General features: G+C 36.6%; 2 protein-coding genes across 4 annotated transcripts in view; both read right to left on the minus strand.

Moving 5' to 3' along the window:
* Window positions 1–18,070, minus strand: part of LOC134801812 (transmembrane channel-like protein 7) — a 187,556-nt gene that overhangs the window by 109,698 nt on the left and 59,788 nt on the right. The window lies entirely within an intron of this gene.
* The window catches only part of LOC134801798 (ribosomal protein S6 kinase alpha-5-like), a 130,040-nt gene that overhangs the window by 108,812 nt on the left and 3,158 nt on the right, over window positions 1–18,070 (minus strand). The window contains exons 1-2 of one of the 2 annotated variants that reach the window (XM_063774400.1): window positions 14,986–16,085; window positions 3,013–3,081 (exon numbers count right to left, since the gene is read on the minus strand). In XM_063774400.1, the coding sequence (XP_063630470.1) occupies window positions 3,013–3,081; window positions 14,986–15,403 (487 nt within the window). In that variant the 5' untranslated portion in view covers window positions 15,404–16,085. Of the gene's footprint in view, window positions 1–3,012; window positions 3,082–14,985; window positions 16,086–18,070 lie in introns of those variants that run through there. The other variant, XM_063774399.1, reaches the window with a different exon arrangement.

Here is an 18,070-nt window from a genome sequence, read left to right on the forward strand (position 1 = left end):
ATCAAATAAATAAATATTATACATTTTCAGTGTACATATTTCAAATAATTTTAATAACAAAACTTCCGTCAAGCGGTTTTCGACTTCAAATACGCGAGTGACCCGTTCTTAATATGTAATATATTTTAATATTTCAAATAATTTCAATGCTTTCCGTCTGAATAAGGTTTTCACTCGAATCAGACAATAAACAAAATAAGTAAGTATTATTTTCGCGAAATTATCACGATTGTTATTTTGTGTGTAGAGCACAAGAGTAGCTTTGCTGTTGATACGACTTAAATATTTTTAAAACTACAAAAAAGTGAAGCTAAGGGTTTGTTACCAATAAATCAATGAGATAAACTTGTTAGTATTACCACATCTGGTTCTAAATGTCATGGGAACAAAGCAGAGGGCCTATCACCAAGGTTTGAGGGGTAGGCACTTAGGCAGTCTCAGTATTTTTTGAGTTCCGCATATATAATTGCAACATTATCGCTTATCTCTGTTCTCATCCATGAATAGATAAGGATAAGTAATCGGTCAAACAGATGACCGGAGATCCTTCGAGTTCAATGATCGGTATTTACATTTTGTTTGTTTTTTTTTACAACAAAGAAGCTATTGTCAACTTGTAATCTACAGGCTTTGAAGATCCCTTTATCTCTTTATCTGTATTGAGCAAGGACTATTACCGAAAAACTTTTTAACCTCTGACACAAAAAGCGGGGTATTTAATATGTTCATGTGCTTGTGTGTCTATCTGTAGCCTCCTAGCTCACAAACGGATTTGAGAGCATTATTTAAATCGATTTTCTGGTATGTAGAGAGAGCTGGAGTTACTCTTAGCTATATAATTAAAAAGAGACGTCTCCAAGCTCCTATTGAAACACGCATACACACACATTGCGGTGACAAGGTCTCGGCCAATAAAAAAAAAAACATACAATAAGAGGCATGTGTTTAGCACTGAGCAGGAAGTAAAGGCTGATGATGTATTGGTTTTAGATCATGCGTGGAAGCACTAGGCATTACAGATTACGCGGCCAGCGTACCTAATAGCGTGCGTACTAATTACTGTAACCGTTATGTCAGCTATTACTTAATACACGTTTCACAGTACAGTGGCCACCCTAACTGGGAATTTGCAAATAACACTGGACATGGCTCGTGTACAGTCAGCGTCATTGAAGTTATGCGACTCTTCCTGAGTCATTGGTGTTAAATTTTTATTACTATTTATTTTTGCCTAAGTCAGGCAAACCGCGGCTCTCGGAAGGTACAATTGCGGCTCTTTACGTCACCCATTACCAAATTAACCTTTGAGAGTTCTTCACCACTGAAAACAACAGTTGCGGCTCTTTAAGGTTCCCTAAACTGGTGATTTCTAAACTACAGTTGGCTCTTCTAAGTTGGCCGACCCCTGGTCTAAGTAGTATTCACAACATAAGCCTTAGGGCTCATTTAAACGATGCGATGTTTTAAGAACTCGCATGCTATTTTAGTTACATTGCGGACTGTTGGCTACGTCCAATTCAACCCACCGATCAAAAACCGCAATGTAATGAAACTCGCATGCGAGTTCTCGCATCGTCGAAATGAGCCCTTACTGTGGACTTGTGAAGCCCAGTCAATTATTTATTAATATTTATTTAATTAGACATGTACTTAATAATAATTCGTTAATGAAAACTGAAAGGCATGACGACCGAGCATTGCTGCCAACGTGACCTCACCGCTCGGGCTTCAGTTCCGAACTCCGCCCAAACACGGGAAGTTCGCACGATCCATCCATTAACTTATACATCATGAACCTTAACGTCAAATACTTAAGATTCATTTTAAAGAGTGTCGCTATTTGTTGATTCAGGAAAAATGGAAACGGCCGTTGCGCAAAACGTTCAAAACAAATGTTGTTTATGTTGTAAGTAAACAGATTTTTAATCTAAAAGAAATGTAATAAACTATCGAATGGGGCTGAAACTTTTATTAAATAGAAAATTTCAATTCCTATACAAAAATGTGAGAAGTTGCCTAAACTTTTCTAAGTGGAAATGACGCAATTTCGGAAAATTTCGGCGGCAACGGCATATCAGTAGGCCTGATGCGAGCACTCGGATGTCCACCTTAATAGGTACTTAAAATTCACCCAGAAACCATAACTAAGTACAGAATTAAATAAATTCATCTACACGTCCATTTAAAAGTGGACTTTATACTTTAAGTAATAAAGTCTCATCTCGCAGACTACTGCCTTATTTAATAATACTAACTCAAAGAATCAGCTGTCTTAGTAAAGCTCGGAACCAATTATCTAATAAACACCCCATGCGGCAGGTCAACGACCTCAGTCCATACTTCCATAGGCACGCAGTTCTTGTGAACCGTGAACGGTACTCCAGTCAAATAGGAATAAAGTTAGTCTAATTAATAAGCGTATTTTTTTGCGCTTAAGGGTATTTTTGCTTTTGAATACATAACGGATAAAATAGACAGTTCTAGGATATTAATTTAATTAACATGAATTAATATTTACTATGAACCCACCTGAATAATTAATGGAATGATTACCCGTGTAAGCTAAACTATGCACCGAATTTATTATAACAGAGTCAGGTAGTGTCACTATAAACGTAATATTTTCACAGATATTTGACATTAATAATGACATTGCCACACTTATTCATTGCAAATGCCATGCAGACTTAGCTTGGTCCAACTCTATTTCTACCGGTTCACAAACTCTTATTTGAAACATAGTTAATATTGATTTGGATAAACCTTTAGTTAGGCCAAGGCAAAATAAGACGATTTCAGGGTATTTTTAAGTATTATATAAAACGTATCAGCATTGCGATACAGCGAGGAAATGCCACCAGCATCCTTGGTACAATGCCTCAAGGGCCTATTTTAGATTTAAGCTAGTTATTAATTTATTTTAGTAATACCACTGTATATATCTTTTTAAAACTGTATATATCTTGTTTGTAAATAAATTATTTTGATGAGTTATATAAAATGTTGACTTACCTCCTGTGCCAAGAACTTTGAGCAGGTCGAAATGTGATATGTCCACTTTTGATTGTCCGTTTAGATTGACTGAAACAAATAATACTGGGTTAGTTATTTGACAACTACGTACGAGAACATTTATGACAAAACCCTCTCTGGGAATGTTTAATATTTAAATTAATAAAATGTGTTTAAAATAACCTAGCTTATAAGTCTTAAATTAACCTAGCTTATATGTTATATATTAACAATTAAGCAAAGTGATCCATATTTTTTGTTTTTCGTTAAACAAAAAATTCTAAAAATTGCAACGAGAAAAAAAATGCACATAGTTATCGAACCTGCTGAACATATGAAAGCATTTTTGCCCAAGCTGAAACGCGGACGCTCGCTTCGCTCGGTCAATAATGCGGCTGATGGATACAACTTGCCTTACAATAATATCAAAATTTGTTTATTAAAAGTTAATTTGCATCCGCCATCCGGTCACTAGTTTTATTTTAAGTTAAAAAAAAACTATTTTTGTTTGCACTACCTATAGTTCGTTTTTTTTAGCATTAGAAAGAAGGATTAGAAAAAAGGTAAACAATCTTGACATGTATTTTAATTGAAAAACGCTTTTTAAACATTAGTAACTATTACTTATGAAAGCAGAAGAATATAAATGATCGTATTAGATTCATAATTGTTACTTATTTGCCGTGAATTATTTTTAAAACGTTTTTCAATTAAAAGACACATCAAGATTGTTTACCTTTTTTCTAACTCTAAAAAAACGAACTATAATGTCTCAAACGACATAGTTAGTAGAATATTTTTATTTTTTAAATAAAAAGCTACTGTAGACATTCTTCGCTTTTATTCTCATAAATCATATCTTACAAAATACCATGGGAACCTTAATAGGTACAGTTAAATATTTGCCTACTTGAAAATCAACGCAGGCGCAAGTTAAGAATGGATAATTAAAATAAAATATACATACATTATGCATTCGGTGTGAGAAATAACTGTAGGGCACGGTTTTCAAGCCATTTATGCGCAGTTAGAAAATTGTATACAGTGTTCTAACTTCATATCAAAGTTACGTTGACATTTATGATTCAATCATGATGGTCTTAACCTCTTGGCTATACAATAATATACCTCGCGCGATCATTTTGATATGGAGTAACAATCACGTAAAATGTTTGTAGACATTTAGACATTCCGTCCTCGGCCACCGGTGGACTTAGTCACTTTTTCTTTAAGTTTAGTGTATGACATTTATTTCAGTTAAAATTTATATATGTATAGTTAGTGTGAATACTTAAAAAAAAATTATAGTAATAATTTGGTTTGTTTCCTAGTTGCTAAGCACATTAATTTATTCAGATCAGATTTATATTGGAGAGTCGAACTTTTTTGCGATTTCTGGGTTGCTACCATTAGTAAACGTCGTTCAATATGTATATCAATATATTTAAATCGTAAAATATTGCTAAGGGATAAAAAAAACCACCCTGTATTACAGGCTTTATTAAAACGACCCAGTGGCAATGTCAGTGCAAGTACTAGATAAATAATAAGCGTTTATTTTACGTTAAAATACTGGCATCTTCAATTTCACAATAATGTTTGTAAATATGTACACACACACGTATTGTTCTTATGAAATATTTATTTCTTTGAGGTTTTTGCACCTTGTAATAATACTTCCAACATAGCTCATTGTGAAATGATATTGTGTTTATGTGCATATAAATGAATAATTACATCCTTAGCTTGGAGCTGCTGTTGTAGGTATATGTCAGTAAAAGGACATTAACACCTTGTTAAGCATCATATAATTTATCATTGCTAAACATTTATACAATCTAAATTATATATAATAAGTAAAATTTACTACACATGTCGAATAGACTATCAAGGAGTCTGTCAATATTCTATAAGCGTTTTTTAAAACCATGTATTTGGAGCCTAAGCACGAACGCCATGAACATACTGTCCGTATTTCTAAAATATACGCTGAAATTACCCGAACCCATCCAAACAATCGAAAAGAAACATAAGACAATATACTTACATACACTAGTTTTTAGTATAAGCAGCTATAACATGAAACTAAGGAATCTACAAGCCATCACAATATTTACTTTGAAATACAATTAAGATAAACATACACCAACCCACACGTAAAATAACATGCACTCCGACTCCTGTACAGTCGCCATCAGATATATCGGAGCGGTCAAGGCGCTCACAAATATCTGAACACGCCTCTATTGTCAAGGCGTTAGAGTGCGTGTTCAGATATTTTTGAGCACCTGGACCGCTCCGATATATCTGATGGCGACAGTACACACCAGTGTTTTTAAAAACATTCGCGACCAGATAATCATTTGCATGACAAGTGATAATGATATTTTTTACCTTTACAATATTTACAATGACGTAAGTTCGTTGAACTCTCTTTATGAATTGTCTAAAGGTGAGAATTGTCATAATTTACCAGAATGTATATTTAGGGGTCATCCATTAATTACGTCACACGAATTTCTAGGTTTTTTTACTTGGTCACATTTGGCAAACCCCTCCCCCCTGGTGTGACGTCACATTTCTTCAACGAAATTGGCAAATATTTATTTAATATTTTATCTAAATATTTTTGACAAAAGAAATATTAGTAATTTTATAACCTAAAACTGATTAAGAAATAAAATTAAACGAATAAAAACGATTATCGTTTCTAAAACTTGTTATTTAAATGTATATTGGCGTATAAAATAATTTAAATAAATTTTCGGTTACTGATGAAGTTAAAGTGACGTCACAAAGTTTGTGACTCCTCCTCCCCCTTGTCACAACATGTCACATTTTCTTGACCCCCTCCCTCCCCCTAAACGTGTGATGTAATTAATGCATGACCCCTTATGGCCTACATCATTGGGTAGGTAGTTGGGTTTAAACAAACTCACAGTTGGCAATTATCTTATTAAATTGTACACGCTTTTATTTAACTTGCCACGTTTGTAAATAGCATGGTATAATAATATACTCCGCCTGGTACTCTATTCCGAGATTCGCGTATGACCTAACTGACACGGGCCTACGTCATCATGCTGTTTACAGGTTCTCAAACTTTAAAATGTGGGAGAATTTTAACCAACGGTGAAAATTATTTTAACGGCATTAATTTTAAGTTATTCATGTAGAAACATAGTAAAATAAAACAAATCTAATGTATTAAATTAAACTTTATTTATCTATACAAGACAAACGTTTAAAAAACTAATTCACAGTTACACATTAATTACCAAGCTTACGACGTGAAAAGTTTGGAAAACACTGCGACTGCTGACACTGAGCGAGAAGGAAATAACAATTAACACGCGTTCGACAAGGATGACGGTCAGGGCATGAAGTTATCTAGATCCGAATTGTCAAATGTGACAGCGCTATCATGTGTTGCCAGTAATGTAAACAGAATTACCCGAACGTCTGAAATTTCTTTCGTGAATCGGAAGATATTGCTAACGAATAATTAAAAATGACGTGTTATTGTAAAATTTAAGATAAAATACATTATAAATGAAAATTATAAAATTATAAAGAAATATTTTAACTTATTAACCATAGCTATAATGTACCCATGTAACATGTTATGTTGAAATAAAGTGGCAATGTTATTGTGACGTAGGCCCGTGTCACTCTGGGAATAGAAGACCATGTTTTATTAGACCATGGTAAATAGGGTATTTGACTGTATTTAAAATAAATTATTTTACACCGTGCATGAAATAAAGCACCAGAAGATTAATAGAGAAACGTAGACAGCAGTTATTTTTGTAATTTGATTGTGACGTCACATGCTAGTGTTTCATATAAATTCCAATAGTAACAAAATCGTTTTGACAGTTTGAAAAAAGAAACTGATGCGACTGGTAGGCAAATACCCTAGTATGTAGAGTATGGATGAAGATCGGAACGTGAAAAGAGCGTACCTGGGCCGCCCAGCAGGTGGAAGTCCTATTGGACGCCCCAGATATCGCTGGTGCGATATGGTGGAGGCGGATCTGTCAACTGAGTCAACAATTGGCGAGAGGTCGCACAAGACCGAGAAAAAAGCGCTGTCTTGTGTCGGAGTTTTGGGTCGCTGAGCCAACAGAGTAAGTAAGTAAGTTTGTATGTATATATGTTCCGATCAAATCTTGCAAGCTAAATTAGATCCAGTTCCCATTATTCGATTGAGCTGAAATTTCACATACATTTACATATGTAAGCTTGGTGACAATGCAATATTATGGTACCATCGAGCTGATCTGATGATGGACACTGCAAGTGGCCATAGGAACCCTATGATAAAACAATGTTACCTAATTGTGTTCAGGTTTGTTAAAATTGTCTGTATGAGTATTAGTTGCCTGTTGAAACAAATTATAAGTGGGTATTTCAAAAGAAATTTGAACTTTACTGCATGTAAAGGTATCAAGGCTTTCCATCAAAAAACAGTCCTCATGTTCCATGTGCATAAGGACCCTTCTCCGATAGAAAGCCACATATGTTCTAGAAATCAACCATGGGACTAATAAAATGAGCCATTAACATTTATTATTTTACATAATTGAGCGTTTCTTTTATTTTTTCCCATTTTTATATATTGTGACCTTTTTTGCCACTTTTGTGTTATTTCTACGGGTTTTTGTGGTCACAATATATAAAAATGGCACAAAATAAAAGAAACGCTCATTTAATACTTACGAAACTATGCTAATCCTATCAAAACCATGATAATGCAATGGAATGAACACCTTGTAACACTTTCGTTTCATGGCAACACAAGCCAATGGCGTCCATGCCTGATAACGGCTATCGCACCAAGGCCTGATAGTGGGGCGCCATTTGCAAAACAATTGCGGTTTGAAAAAACTTTTTATTTTTAACAAGTTTTTATTAGGTCGACCTGTATGTAACTATTTAACTAACTTGTAATGGAATCTAAGGTAACTAATTTAACCATCTTCCAAGGATCGTAGCGTCATGAAAATTGGCAGCTGTATGTAGTTCTGATGACAATACAATAATATGGTACTGTCGAACTGATCTGATGATGGAGACAAGAGGTGGCCATAGGAACTCTGTGATGAAACAACGCAACCTAATTGTGTTAGGGGTTTTTAGAATTGTCTCGATGAGTATTAGTTGTCTGTCGTAAGAAAAGTACAGTCAGCGATAAAAGCTTGTACCAAAAATGAAATTTTTACAAAAACTTATTTTTTATTGATAGGTGCAAGTATAAACAGATGAGGGAAACAAGATAGTATTCAAAATACATACCTATATTATTTTAATTATTTACAAAGAGAAGGATAATACTTTTGGGTCATTCTAAAAAATATGTCTACGGTGTAATTGCCGCGATTCATACAAAATGTATGAAAAGAGTTGGGGCAATTAGACGCAACCGCGGATATATTCTCAGAGAATGACCCTTTTAATAGTTTTAATGAACAGTCCGCAAAACTATTAGCTTAGCACCGCTGCCTACATTAAGATCTATATTTTAGGACTCTGCCATATGGCTGAGGTGATTTTTAAATTTGTCTCTACAAACTTATTATTTTTTTAAACAGAAAAGATAAGATAAATTAAAAGATATAAAATATTTTATTGCACAGAAAGAATACAGTAACAACACGAGTTTCTGGTAAGAGTTGTGCATAACTGACTTGACATTTGAAGATTACAGGAGTCCCCGCACTAGGCTAGGCCTGTATCGCGGGAGACCAGATGTACATTGTATGTCATGCAAGTTAACTAGAGAAGAAAGATAATTTTAACAATTGTGTAAACTATGTCTATCTGTTATTACATTACTATTAATTTTTGTTTCTATGTGCAACTTTAGTATCAGTTATAATAGAAAAAGACACTAAATATCAATTAGCACTTTACCTTAATTTCAAAAGGAATAAATGAAGGAATGAAGAGAAAATTTGTCAATTAAAACAAAAAGTTTTGTCCTTTCATGGCAGCATTGAACAGAGGCGTGAAATAACTTGTTTTCACCATTCAAGATTGTTTACAAGCAACTTAAAAGATGAATCAACATATTTTTTAATTGTTGTTTACATTTCACTCAGAAAAGTTGAGTGTTTTCATTACATTTAATTTGTATTAATGTGGTATTGGTAGTTTGTGTCATAGATAGGTACCTATGTTGTTTACAATATATTTAATAACATCATCTAATTCTGATAATGTTACATAAATTTATCTGTTTGCATGAAATAGATAATTGTTATGTTGTTGTGTTACATAACAGCATAGCATGGTTTCCTGATATAATTTTCCACTACACTTAAAATCTGTGATTTGATCATTAAAGAGTTTTACTTTTACTTTATAACCAAGTATAGTCAGCAAAAGTTACAAAGCAAAGTATTTTAAACTGTTCTGAGCAAGACATTATGTTTATGAGAACAACACCTTATCAGACACAGCATTGTCTTTGGTTATTTTCATTTTTCGCCCAATGAATCCAATCTTAGGTATTATAATAGTCTATTGTTAACATTAAAATTAATTTTACGGTTTAATACGCGTGTTATGAGTCTTTTGTTAAGAGCGCTCTTACAAGAAAAGTCGAAATAATGCAAAATTGATGATACTAGTCGACGAAATTCAGGACTTTGCGCTCATTATTAGAAACAATGAGTACTTGTTCCAGTAAAAGCGTCTTCTTATCTTTATAAATGTCGTTGTAAATATTAGAAAAAGGACTTATTAAATTAGTAATGATTTTTTTTCTGATGGTCGTTTCCGAAAAACCCCGTGAAGCACTGAATGGCGAGCTCTTATTTGGAAATGTTGAGAATTTTACTCTGCTAAACCTGGCTATTTTGTATTACTAATACCCTGTACTTTAGGCATATCAAACTATATTTTTCCTACATACCTTTGAGAAAGAGAAAATCAAAGTAAAACGAACTCGATTTTCTCTCCGAAACAAGTGTCAATTCCTACGAAAATCTACTTAATATCGAAGTCATTTTCATACTCAAGCAATCTGCAACGTTTGCTTATACTGTTGGTATACATTAGTGTTTATGAAATTCTACTATAATTTTTTGGCAATTTTTTGAAAACTACTCTATATTACCGATGACGCGCGCTGCGCCAGCTCAGTGCCGCGGCAGAGCTTGTAGAGGCAGGACGTGTGTCGGTCGGCTCCGCACATTTTCAACGGCGACGACGAGGTTTTTTATCATTGTGTGCGGCGGGCGCCGTGTAAAACGCTATACTGTGTGCGTGTAAACCGCAACGAGAGACTTTGATCCTAGCACCGTTTTTATAGTATTATAATTTATAATGGTACAGTTTAATAAACTACCGGACAGGATTAAAAATATTTGAAACGACCTGACATTCTATATGTATTTATTTGACTCAAGATAGTACTCAGGGTCTGATGATGGAGCCGGAAGGTGGGCACCGGTACCAATCAACCATGCAACTAAACCACTTTGTGTTTAGGCTCGTTTTATTCATCTCAACAAGATCTTTGACACAAGATAGTACTCAGGGTCTGATGATGGAGCCGGAAGGTGGTCACCGGTACCAATCAACCATGCAACTAAACCACTTCGTGTTTGGGCTCGTTTGATTCGGCTCAACAAGATCTTTGACTTAAGATAGTACTCAGGGTCTGATGATGGAGCCGGAAGGTGGTCACCAGTACCAATCAACAATGCAACTAAACCACTTCGTGTTTAGGCTCGTTTTATTCGTCTCAACAAGATCTTTGACTTAAGATAGTACTCAGGGTCTGATGATGGAGCCGGAAGGTGGTCACCGGTACCAATCAACCATGCAACTAAACCACTTCGTGTTTGGGCTCGTTTGATTCGTCTCAACAAGATCTTTGGCACAAGATAATACTCAGGGTCTGATGATGGAGCCGGAAGGTGGTCACCGGTACCAATCAACCATGCAACTAAACCACTTCGTGTTTAGGCTCGTTTGATTCGTCTCAACAAGATCTTTGACACAAGATAGTACTCAGGGTCTGATGATGGAGCCGGCAGGTGGTCACCGGTACCAATCAACCATGCCACTAAACCACTTCGTGTTTAGGCTCGTTTTATTCGTTTCTATAAGATCTTTGACACAAGATAGTACTCAGGGTCTGATGTTGGAGCCGGAAGGTGGTCACCGGTACCAATCAACCATGCAACTAAACCACTTCGTGTTTAGGCTCGTTTGATTCGTCTCAACAAGACCTTGGACACAAGATAGTACTCAGGATCTGATGATGGAGCTGGAAGGTGGCCACGGGTACCAGTCTACCATGTAACTGAACCACTTCGTGTTTGGGCTCGTTTGATTTGTCGCAACAAGATCTTTGACACAAGGTAGTACTGAGGGTCTGAAGATGGATCCGGAAGGTGGTGACCGGTACCAATCAACCATGCAACTAAACCACTTCGTGTTTGGGCTCGTTTGATTCGGCTCAACAAGATCTTTGACTTAAGATAGTACTCAGGGTCTGATGATGGAGCCGGAAGGTGGTCACCAGTACCAATCAACAATGCAACTAAACCACTTCGTGTTTAGGCTCGTTTTATTCGTCTCAACAAGATCTTTGACTTAAGATAGTACTCAGGGTCTGATGATGGAGCCGGAAGGTGGTCACCGGTACCAATCAACCATGCAACTAAACCACTTCGTGTTTGGGCTCGTTTGATTCGTCGCAACAAGATCTTTGACACAAGTTAGTACTCAGGGTCTGATGATGGAGCTGGACTGTGGCCACGGGTACCAGTCTACCATGTAACTGAACCACTTCGTGTTTGGGCTCGTTTGATTTGTCGCAACAAGATCTTTGACACAAGGTAGTACTGAGGGTCTGATGATGGATCCGGAAGGTGGTCACCGGTACCAATCAACCATGCAACTAAACCACTTCGTGTTTGGCTTCGTTCGATTCGTCGCAACAAGATCTTTGACACAAGTTAGTACTCAGGGTCTGATGATGGAGCTGGACTGTGGCCACGGGTACCAGTCTACCATGTAACTGAACCACTTCGTGTTTGGGCTCATTTGATTCGTCGCAATAAGATGTTTGACACAAGATACTACTCAGGGTCTGATGATGGAGCTGATGATGATAGACAGGTACCCGTCGCCACCTTCGCGCTCCATCATCAGACCCTGAGTACTACCTTGTGTCAAAGATCTTGTTAAGATGAATAAAACGTGCCTAAACACGAAATGGTTTAGTTGCATGGTTGATTGGTACCGGTGACCACCTTCCGGCTCCAACATCAGACCCTGAGTACTATCTTGTGTCAAAGATCTTGTTGAAACGAATAAAACGAGCCTAAACACGAAGTGGTTTAGTTGCATGGTTGATTGGTACCGGTGACCACCTTCCAGCTCCATTATCAGACTCTGAGTATCACTTAGTGTCAAAGATCTTGTTGAGACGAATCAAACGATCCTAAACACGATGTGGTTTAGTTGCATGGTTGATTGGTAATGGTACCTTCCAGCTCCATCATCAGAGCCTGAGTACTGTCTTGTGTCAAAGATCTTGTTGAGACGAATCAAACGAGCCCAAACACGAAGTTGTTTAGTTACATGATAGACTGGTACCCGTGGCCACCTTCCAGCTCCATCATCAGACCCTGTGTATCTTCAGTGTCAAAGATCTTGTTGAGACGAATCAAACGAGCCTAATCATGTTACTACATGGTTGATTGGTATCCGTGACCACCTTAATCATCATCAGATCCTCAGTACCAGTTCGTTTTTAAACCCTCGTTGATACAAACTTTACAACCTATAGGTACCAAATGCAATGACGAAACATGTAAATAAGCGAGTAGGTACCTATAATTTCTTTCGAGTAATATACCTTCATAAGTACAAGTATGGGGCTATTCATAAATTACGTCGTTTCAAATGGGAGGAGTGGGGGGGGGGTCTGGACATCGGATGATGGTAACATGACGTAGGAGGAAACAGATTCATCCGAAGCTTGATTTTTGGATGATTTGAGGGGTGGGGGGGGGGTCAAAAATCGTCAAAAATAGATGACGTAATTTATGAACAGCCCCTATGTACATTTGCACTGCATTTAGTATTTTCGTACTTACCAAATAACAGTTTTAGAACTTTAAAAGTTAAGTACAGTTAGTGTTGTTATGGTTGATTTCAATATGCTTCGCGAAGGATCAAGAATGTTTAATCCATCATTGTAGTGCGAGCGTGGTAGAAGGGATCGGCGTACTGAGCTCGCACGGCCTGCCGCAGCGCGTAAAATACCTAAACTCGCTCAACGCCGAAATGTAATAGCGCTCTTAATTAAGTGACATAAAAAATACAACCGGAGGTGAAGATATAGGTTTAGGTTTTGATTAACAAGGTTAATTAAAAAGAGAAAATATTTACATAGTATGAGATAAATTGTATCCTATCTTTTTTAGAATTAAAAGACCATACCTATGAAATTCTTTATTCTTCTTATTTAATTTTTTTAATGAACTGTAGTTTTGCAGAGGGACACTCATTATTAAAATTTTAATTTTTTGTAAGAATATGATACTAATTTTCACATCAAATAATATTTTATTTTACATTACAAAATTATCATACATTTACATACATACAGTTTAGTATAGGTATACTATAAAAAAATAAATATATACATAGGTATTTTGTTTAGGTAGGTCAAGATCCAAGGGCAACAAGTATTTTCGTGATTTCATACTAATCACTCGCAACAGACTTGGCTTATGTAATTTGATCAAATAATATACTTATGGTTACATAAATCATGGAAACAAATGCAACACGTATATTTCAGAAAATACTGCCATGTCTTTTAAAATGCTAATAGCTAACGGTTCTATTATGATTTTTAACTGACTTTCAATACTTTCACAATTTATCGGGTTATTTTTTTATGCATGTTCCCTTTCTCAAAGTTGGCTGGATTGTCTTTGGGATTTTTTTGTGTGAAAGGGTCATCTTTTAAGTTGCTTGTAAACAATATTGAATGATGAAAACAAGACATTTTACAGTTCGCGCCGCCAACACCCAAAGTGAGTGCCCACTGTCCCGCCCACAGGAGCCAGGCTCCAGAGGGTCAGCATTCATTGAGTGGGGGTGAACTATTCCTAACAGCAGCAAACAAACACCCTCCCCCGGCGCAAAAACCGATGGTGGCCCGCGCGAAAGGTAAAAAAGTTTGTGGAGACCCCTGGATTAGGATATATTTCTAGCAACTCCAGGATTTGTACTTTTTTACACTAATTTGAAAAAATGAAATTGCTGATGAAGATCATAAAATGATGAAATTTTTAAATGTTTAGAGTCAGACCAAGCTCCATGGTATTTGCATAGACAAAGTGTGGCAATGACATCATTCATATAAAATTTATATGAAAATATGATGCATATTTGAATAATGAAATGACACTCCCTCACTCTCTCTCCCACTTCTCTCACCCTCTCCAAGCTGGTGCAAAGTTCGGTTTAAAAGATTCTAGTGGAGTTGGTTTCTAATTTGTAAAAAATATTTTAGTTATATTGAATTATTGATGTCTTTTTTCACGTGTATTCAAATTACACAAATGGCAACGACCTGAGTCATTGCAATGACATTTTTTGCATCATTATCAATGTAAATTAGGTATGACACAAACTGAAATTAAGATATAATTTAGAGAGATACTTTTATTTAACCTTGTGTACAATAAAAATAATATGCAATAATAAGAAGCAATCAATATATATCTATAAATCATGTTTTGTTTGATTGCACTGATCAGAATTAAATTATCAGAAATTCTGCATTCAAAAAATGGTAGTTATCATGATGATGAAATTGGGAAAATTTTAAAAGTCTCTGTTCAAATACTTTTTTCTAATTTCCCTATAAAATTAATTAGAAGTTTAAACAAAATAAAAGAAGAAGAAGAAATACATACACACAATAAAACTTACCTCTATATCTTTTCCTAATTTTACTAGCATCCACAAGATTCCAGTCCACAGAGTGCTGAACCGGAGCGGGGACAGTCCCACCGATCAGCTCAACAGAACTGCTCCGCTTCATGCTGGGCCCGGCCACCGGAGCTGGCTCCACCTTCTCCTTTACTGATGGTAAACTAGCACTAGAACACTCCACTATTTCCACACTCTTGTCCCTCTCATGTCCATTAGGCTCCGGCCTGGCTTTCTTCACAGGTGCCTTCTTGTGTTTCTGTCCGGTGTGCCGACGCTTGGTCGAGTGAGAGCTGTTCCTACTGCTAATAGGACTCGGGCACCCGCATTCCATGCTGCCCTCCTGGTCGCTACCTTCGTAATATCCTGATTCGTGCTCAGGCTTCTTATCCGGCACACTCATCTCGGCGGTGGCCATGGCTCAGCCGCACACCAAAACCATGTAGGCTCCACTCGCTAGCGCTCGCAAGCAAACAATGTTTTTAATAGTTCACAACTCTCCAACTTTGTCAGCGAAACTATGGGACACGTCGAATTTTGCGAACATTATTCGGCTCGCGTTGATGCGACACGAGCTCCAGATGGCGCGGCGGCGGCGAAACTAACCGCCCGATTTCGGAAGTCCTTCACACCCAAGCCGACTCCTCGCGCAACTCGCTCGCTCGATTCGGTCGTTGGCAAATTCACTTGCGTCTACTTTCACACCTAACAAACGTCAATTTATTATTTTTACCTCTTTGTATGCTTTCTTTACAAAATCACAGCCTATTTCGTCGTCCACTTACTTGGGGTTACGCACAATAATGTATTTGCGTCAATCCATCCGATTCGTATAAAAATTGCACTACACTGTCTATACAGACCACCGCATAACATCCAAGCCAAATCCTTTTTGTAACCTTTCACTATCACTAATTATATTAGTCCTTTAATGTCTAAGTACACTAAATTAATATAATATAAATAAGTTAGAAAATGCTCGCGCGAATGAGACACGGACTCACTCAGCGCGGTAAAATAACTGAAATTGAATCGAGAAAAGCAAAATAGAAACCGTGCGAGTAGCGCTTCCCCCACCACGATTTACGAGGCCAAGTAGAGCAGGCCAAACAACCACATCAATCGATGAACTGTCACAATGACAAAAACCCGACTTTTAGTGTTGTATTCGTCCTTTTTTAATGAAGAACAAATTACAATTAGGTTTCTAACCCAGTTCTAAACAGAAACTATAAAATTAAGTTAATAAAAACCCTTTTGTTGTGAAATAAGCTGCGCAGTTTTACTGTTGCTTCGTTTCTCTTTGCATATACTGTGTAGTCACCGTTTCATGGACGTAAATAAAGAGAGACAAAGCTAACGCTTATCTAAGAAGGCAAGCGAGATGCCAGATAAGTGTGAGTGACGAAACTCTCCTCGTCTCTTTCTACATACTTTTAGCTTTTTAACTATATACGATTTCGACTCGATTATGACAACAATTCATAATCGAAGCTGTTGCAGGTATAATTTAACTATATTTTAATTGTTCAGTTAATCATTAATGTATCGTTATAATCAGTCGAGGTGTATTTATTGATACATTTATTTAAGATGCTGAAGGCTTGTGCGAAAATCTAAATACTTACCTAATGCCCTGGTCTGACCTGCTTGCTTTTTTTTAATAAAACATAATGTCGCTATGATATGAACAAAATAAAATAATAAAATGGTTGTGTTTATGAATTAAGAGAGGATAATGGATTATTATTTCATGTTACCGCTGGTAACTAACAAATGCAAAAAAAATCCCAGCTGCATACCGGTGGTAACACTGGTAAAATTTGGGATTAACCCAGAAAACGAGGACAGGAAAACATAAACCCGATAAACCCTGATTTAGAAGGAAATGAAAGGGAATGGTCGCAAGTGGTATATTAAATTCGTGTGTTTTTAAAGCCGTAACTGACTACCGCACCGCATCGTGACCTTGGTGCGGTGCGGTAGTCTGTTGCGGCTTTTAATGTACCAAAAACATGGCGGTATTTTTTTAGTTTTTATTTATTCAACAAATTACACAGTAAGACAGTTAAAACCAATTCACTGTGGAATTTCATATAAACGTGTATATAATTATGTAATCAATAATATAACATAGACATTTAAAATACAAATTTAATATATAACAGCCATGAATCTAGTAGTAAACTGGATTGGGCATGAGTGGTGGGGATAACTGACAGAACGGGATAGTCTTACGTATTTTTCAGTAGGAGTAGCAGAGAAAGCGCTATTATTGTTTGTCCTTATCACAGTCTCACATATTTTTTGTTCCCCACCATTTTTTTAGTATGGATAATGGTGGGCAACAAATAAATTAGACCAATCACAGTGTCGCATTTGCGTATGTTTTGTCCCTCACGGAGGCACGCATATACCACTTCTATACGATCCTACCTTCTATGATAACAGCAGACCACTCACGTTTATCGCGATATAAATAAATACCTACTGTGTTTATCGACATTTCGGCAACTAGTGCTAACAATTTAAGATCACGTTGTACGCATATAAAACTGGCACTGGCACGTAATAAAATCTAACGTCCGTGCAATAAAAACTAATCAATTAAAGATTCCCAATAACAATTACTCGGAAGGTTGTGAAATTGCCCTTTGGCAGACGTGTAATTACCGTGGTTATCCTATCGCGATAATAAGGAAGGTTATTGGAGACACGGAAGCGCCGAGGCCTCGCGGGTTGAAGAAAAATCACGTAGATATTTGTTTTGGTTCGTCTTGGAATCGGAGATCGGTAGCTAAAACGATGCGACATGAAATGATCGTGTGGATGGAAAACTGTCATGCTCCTGAACTTTACTTCCCAATTTCTTCATAATTGGAGTAGTTCTTCTGTGGAAAACTGACATACTCCTGAACTTCCCAATTTCTTCATAATTGGAGTAGTTCTGTGGAAAAATGACATACTCCTGAACTTCCCAATTTCTTCATAATTGGAGTAGTTCTTCTGGATCACTCGACTTCCCTACCTTACACATCTGAGATAACAGTCGCCAAAGCGATGCGACATTAAATGATGTCTTTTC

This window comes from Cydia splendana, chromosome 23 (assembly GCF_910591565.1).
Source record: "Cydia splendana chromosome 23, ilCydSple1.2, whole genome shotgun sequence".
Classification (NCBI taxonomy): Eukaryota; Metazoa; Arthropoda; class Insecta; order Lepidoptera; family Tortricidae; genus Cydia; species Cydia splendana.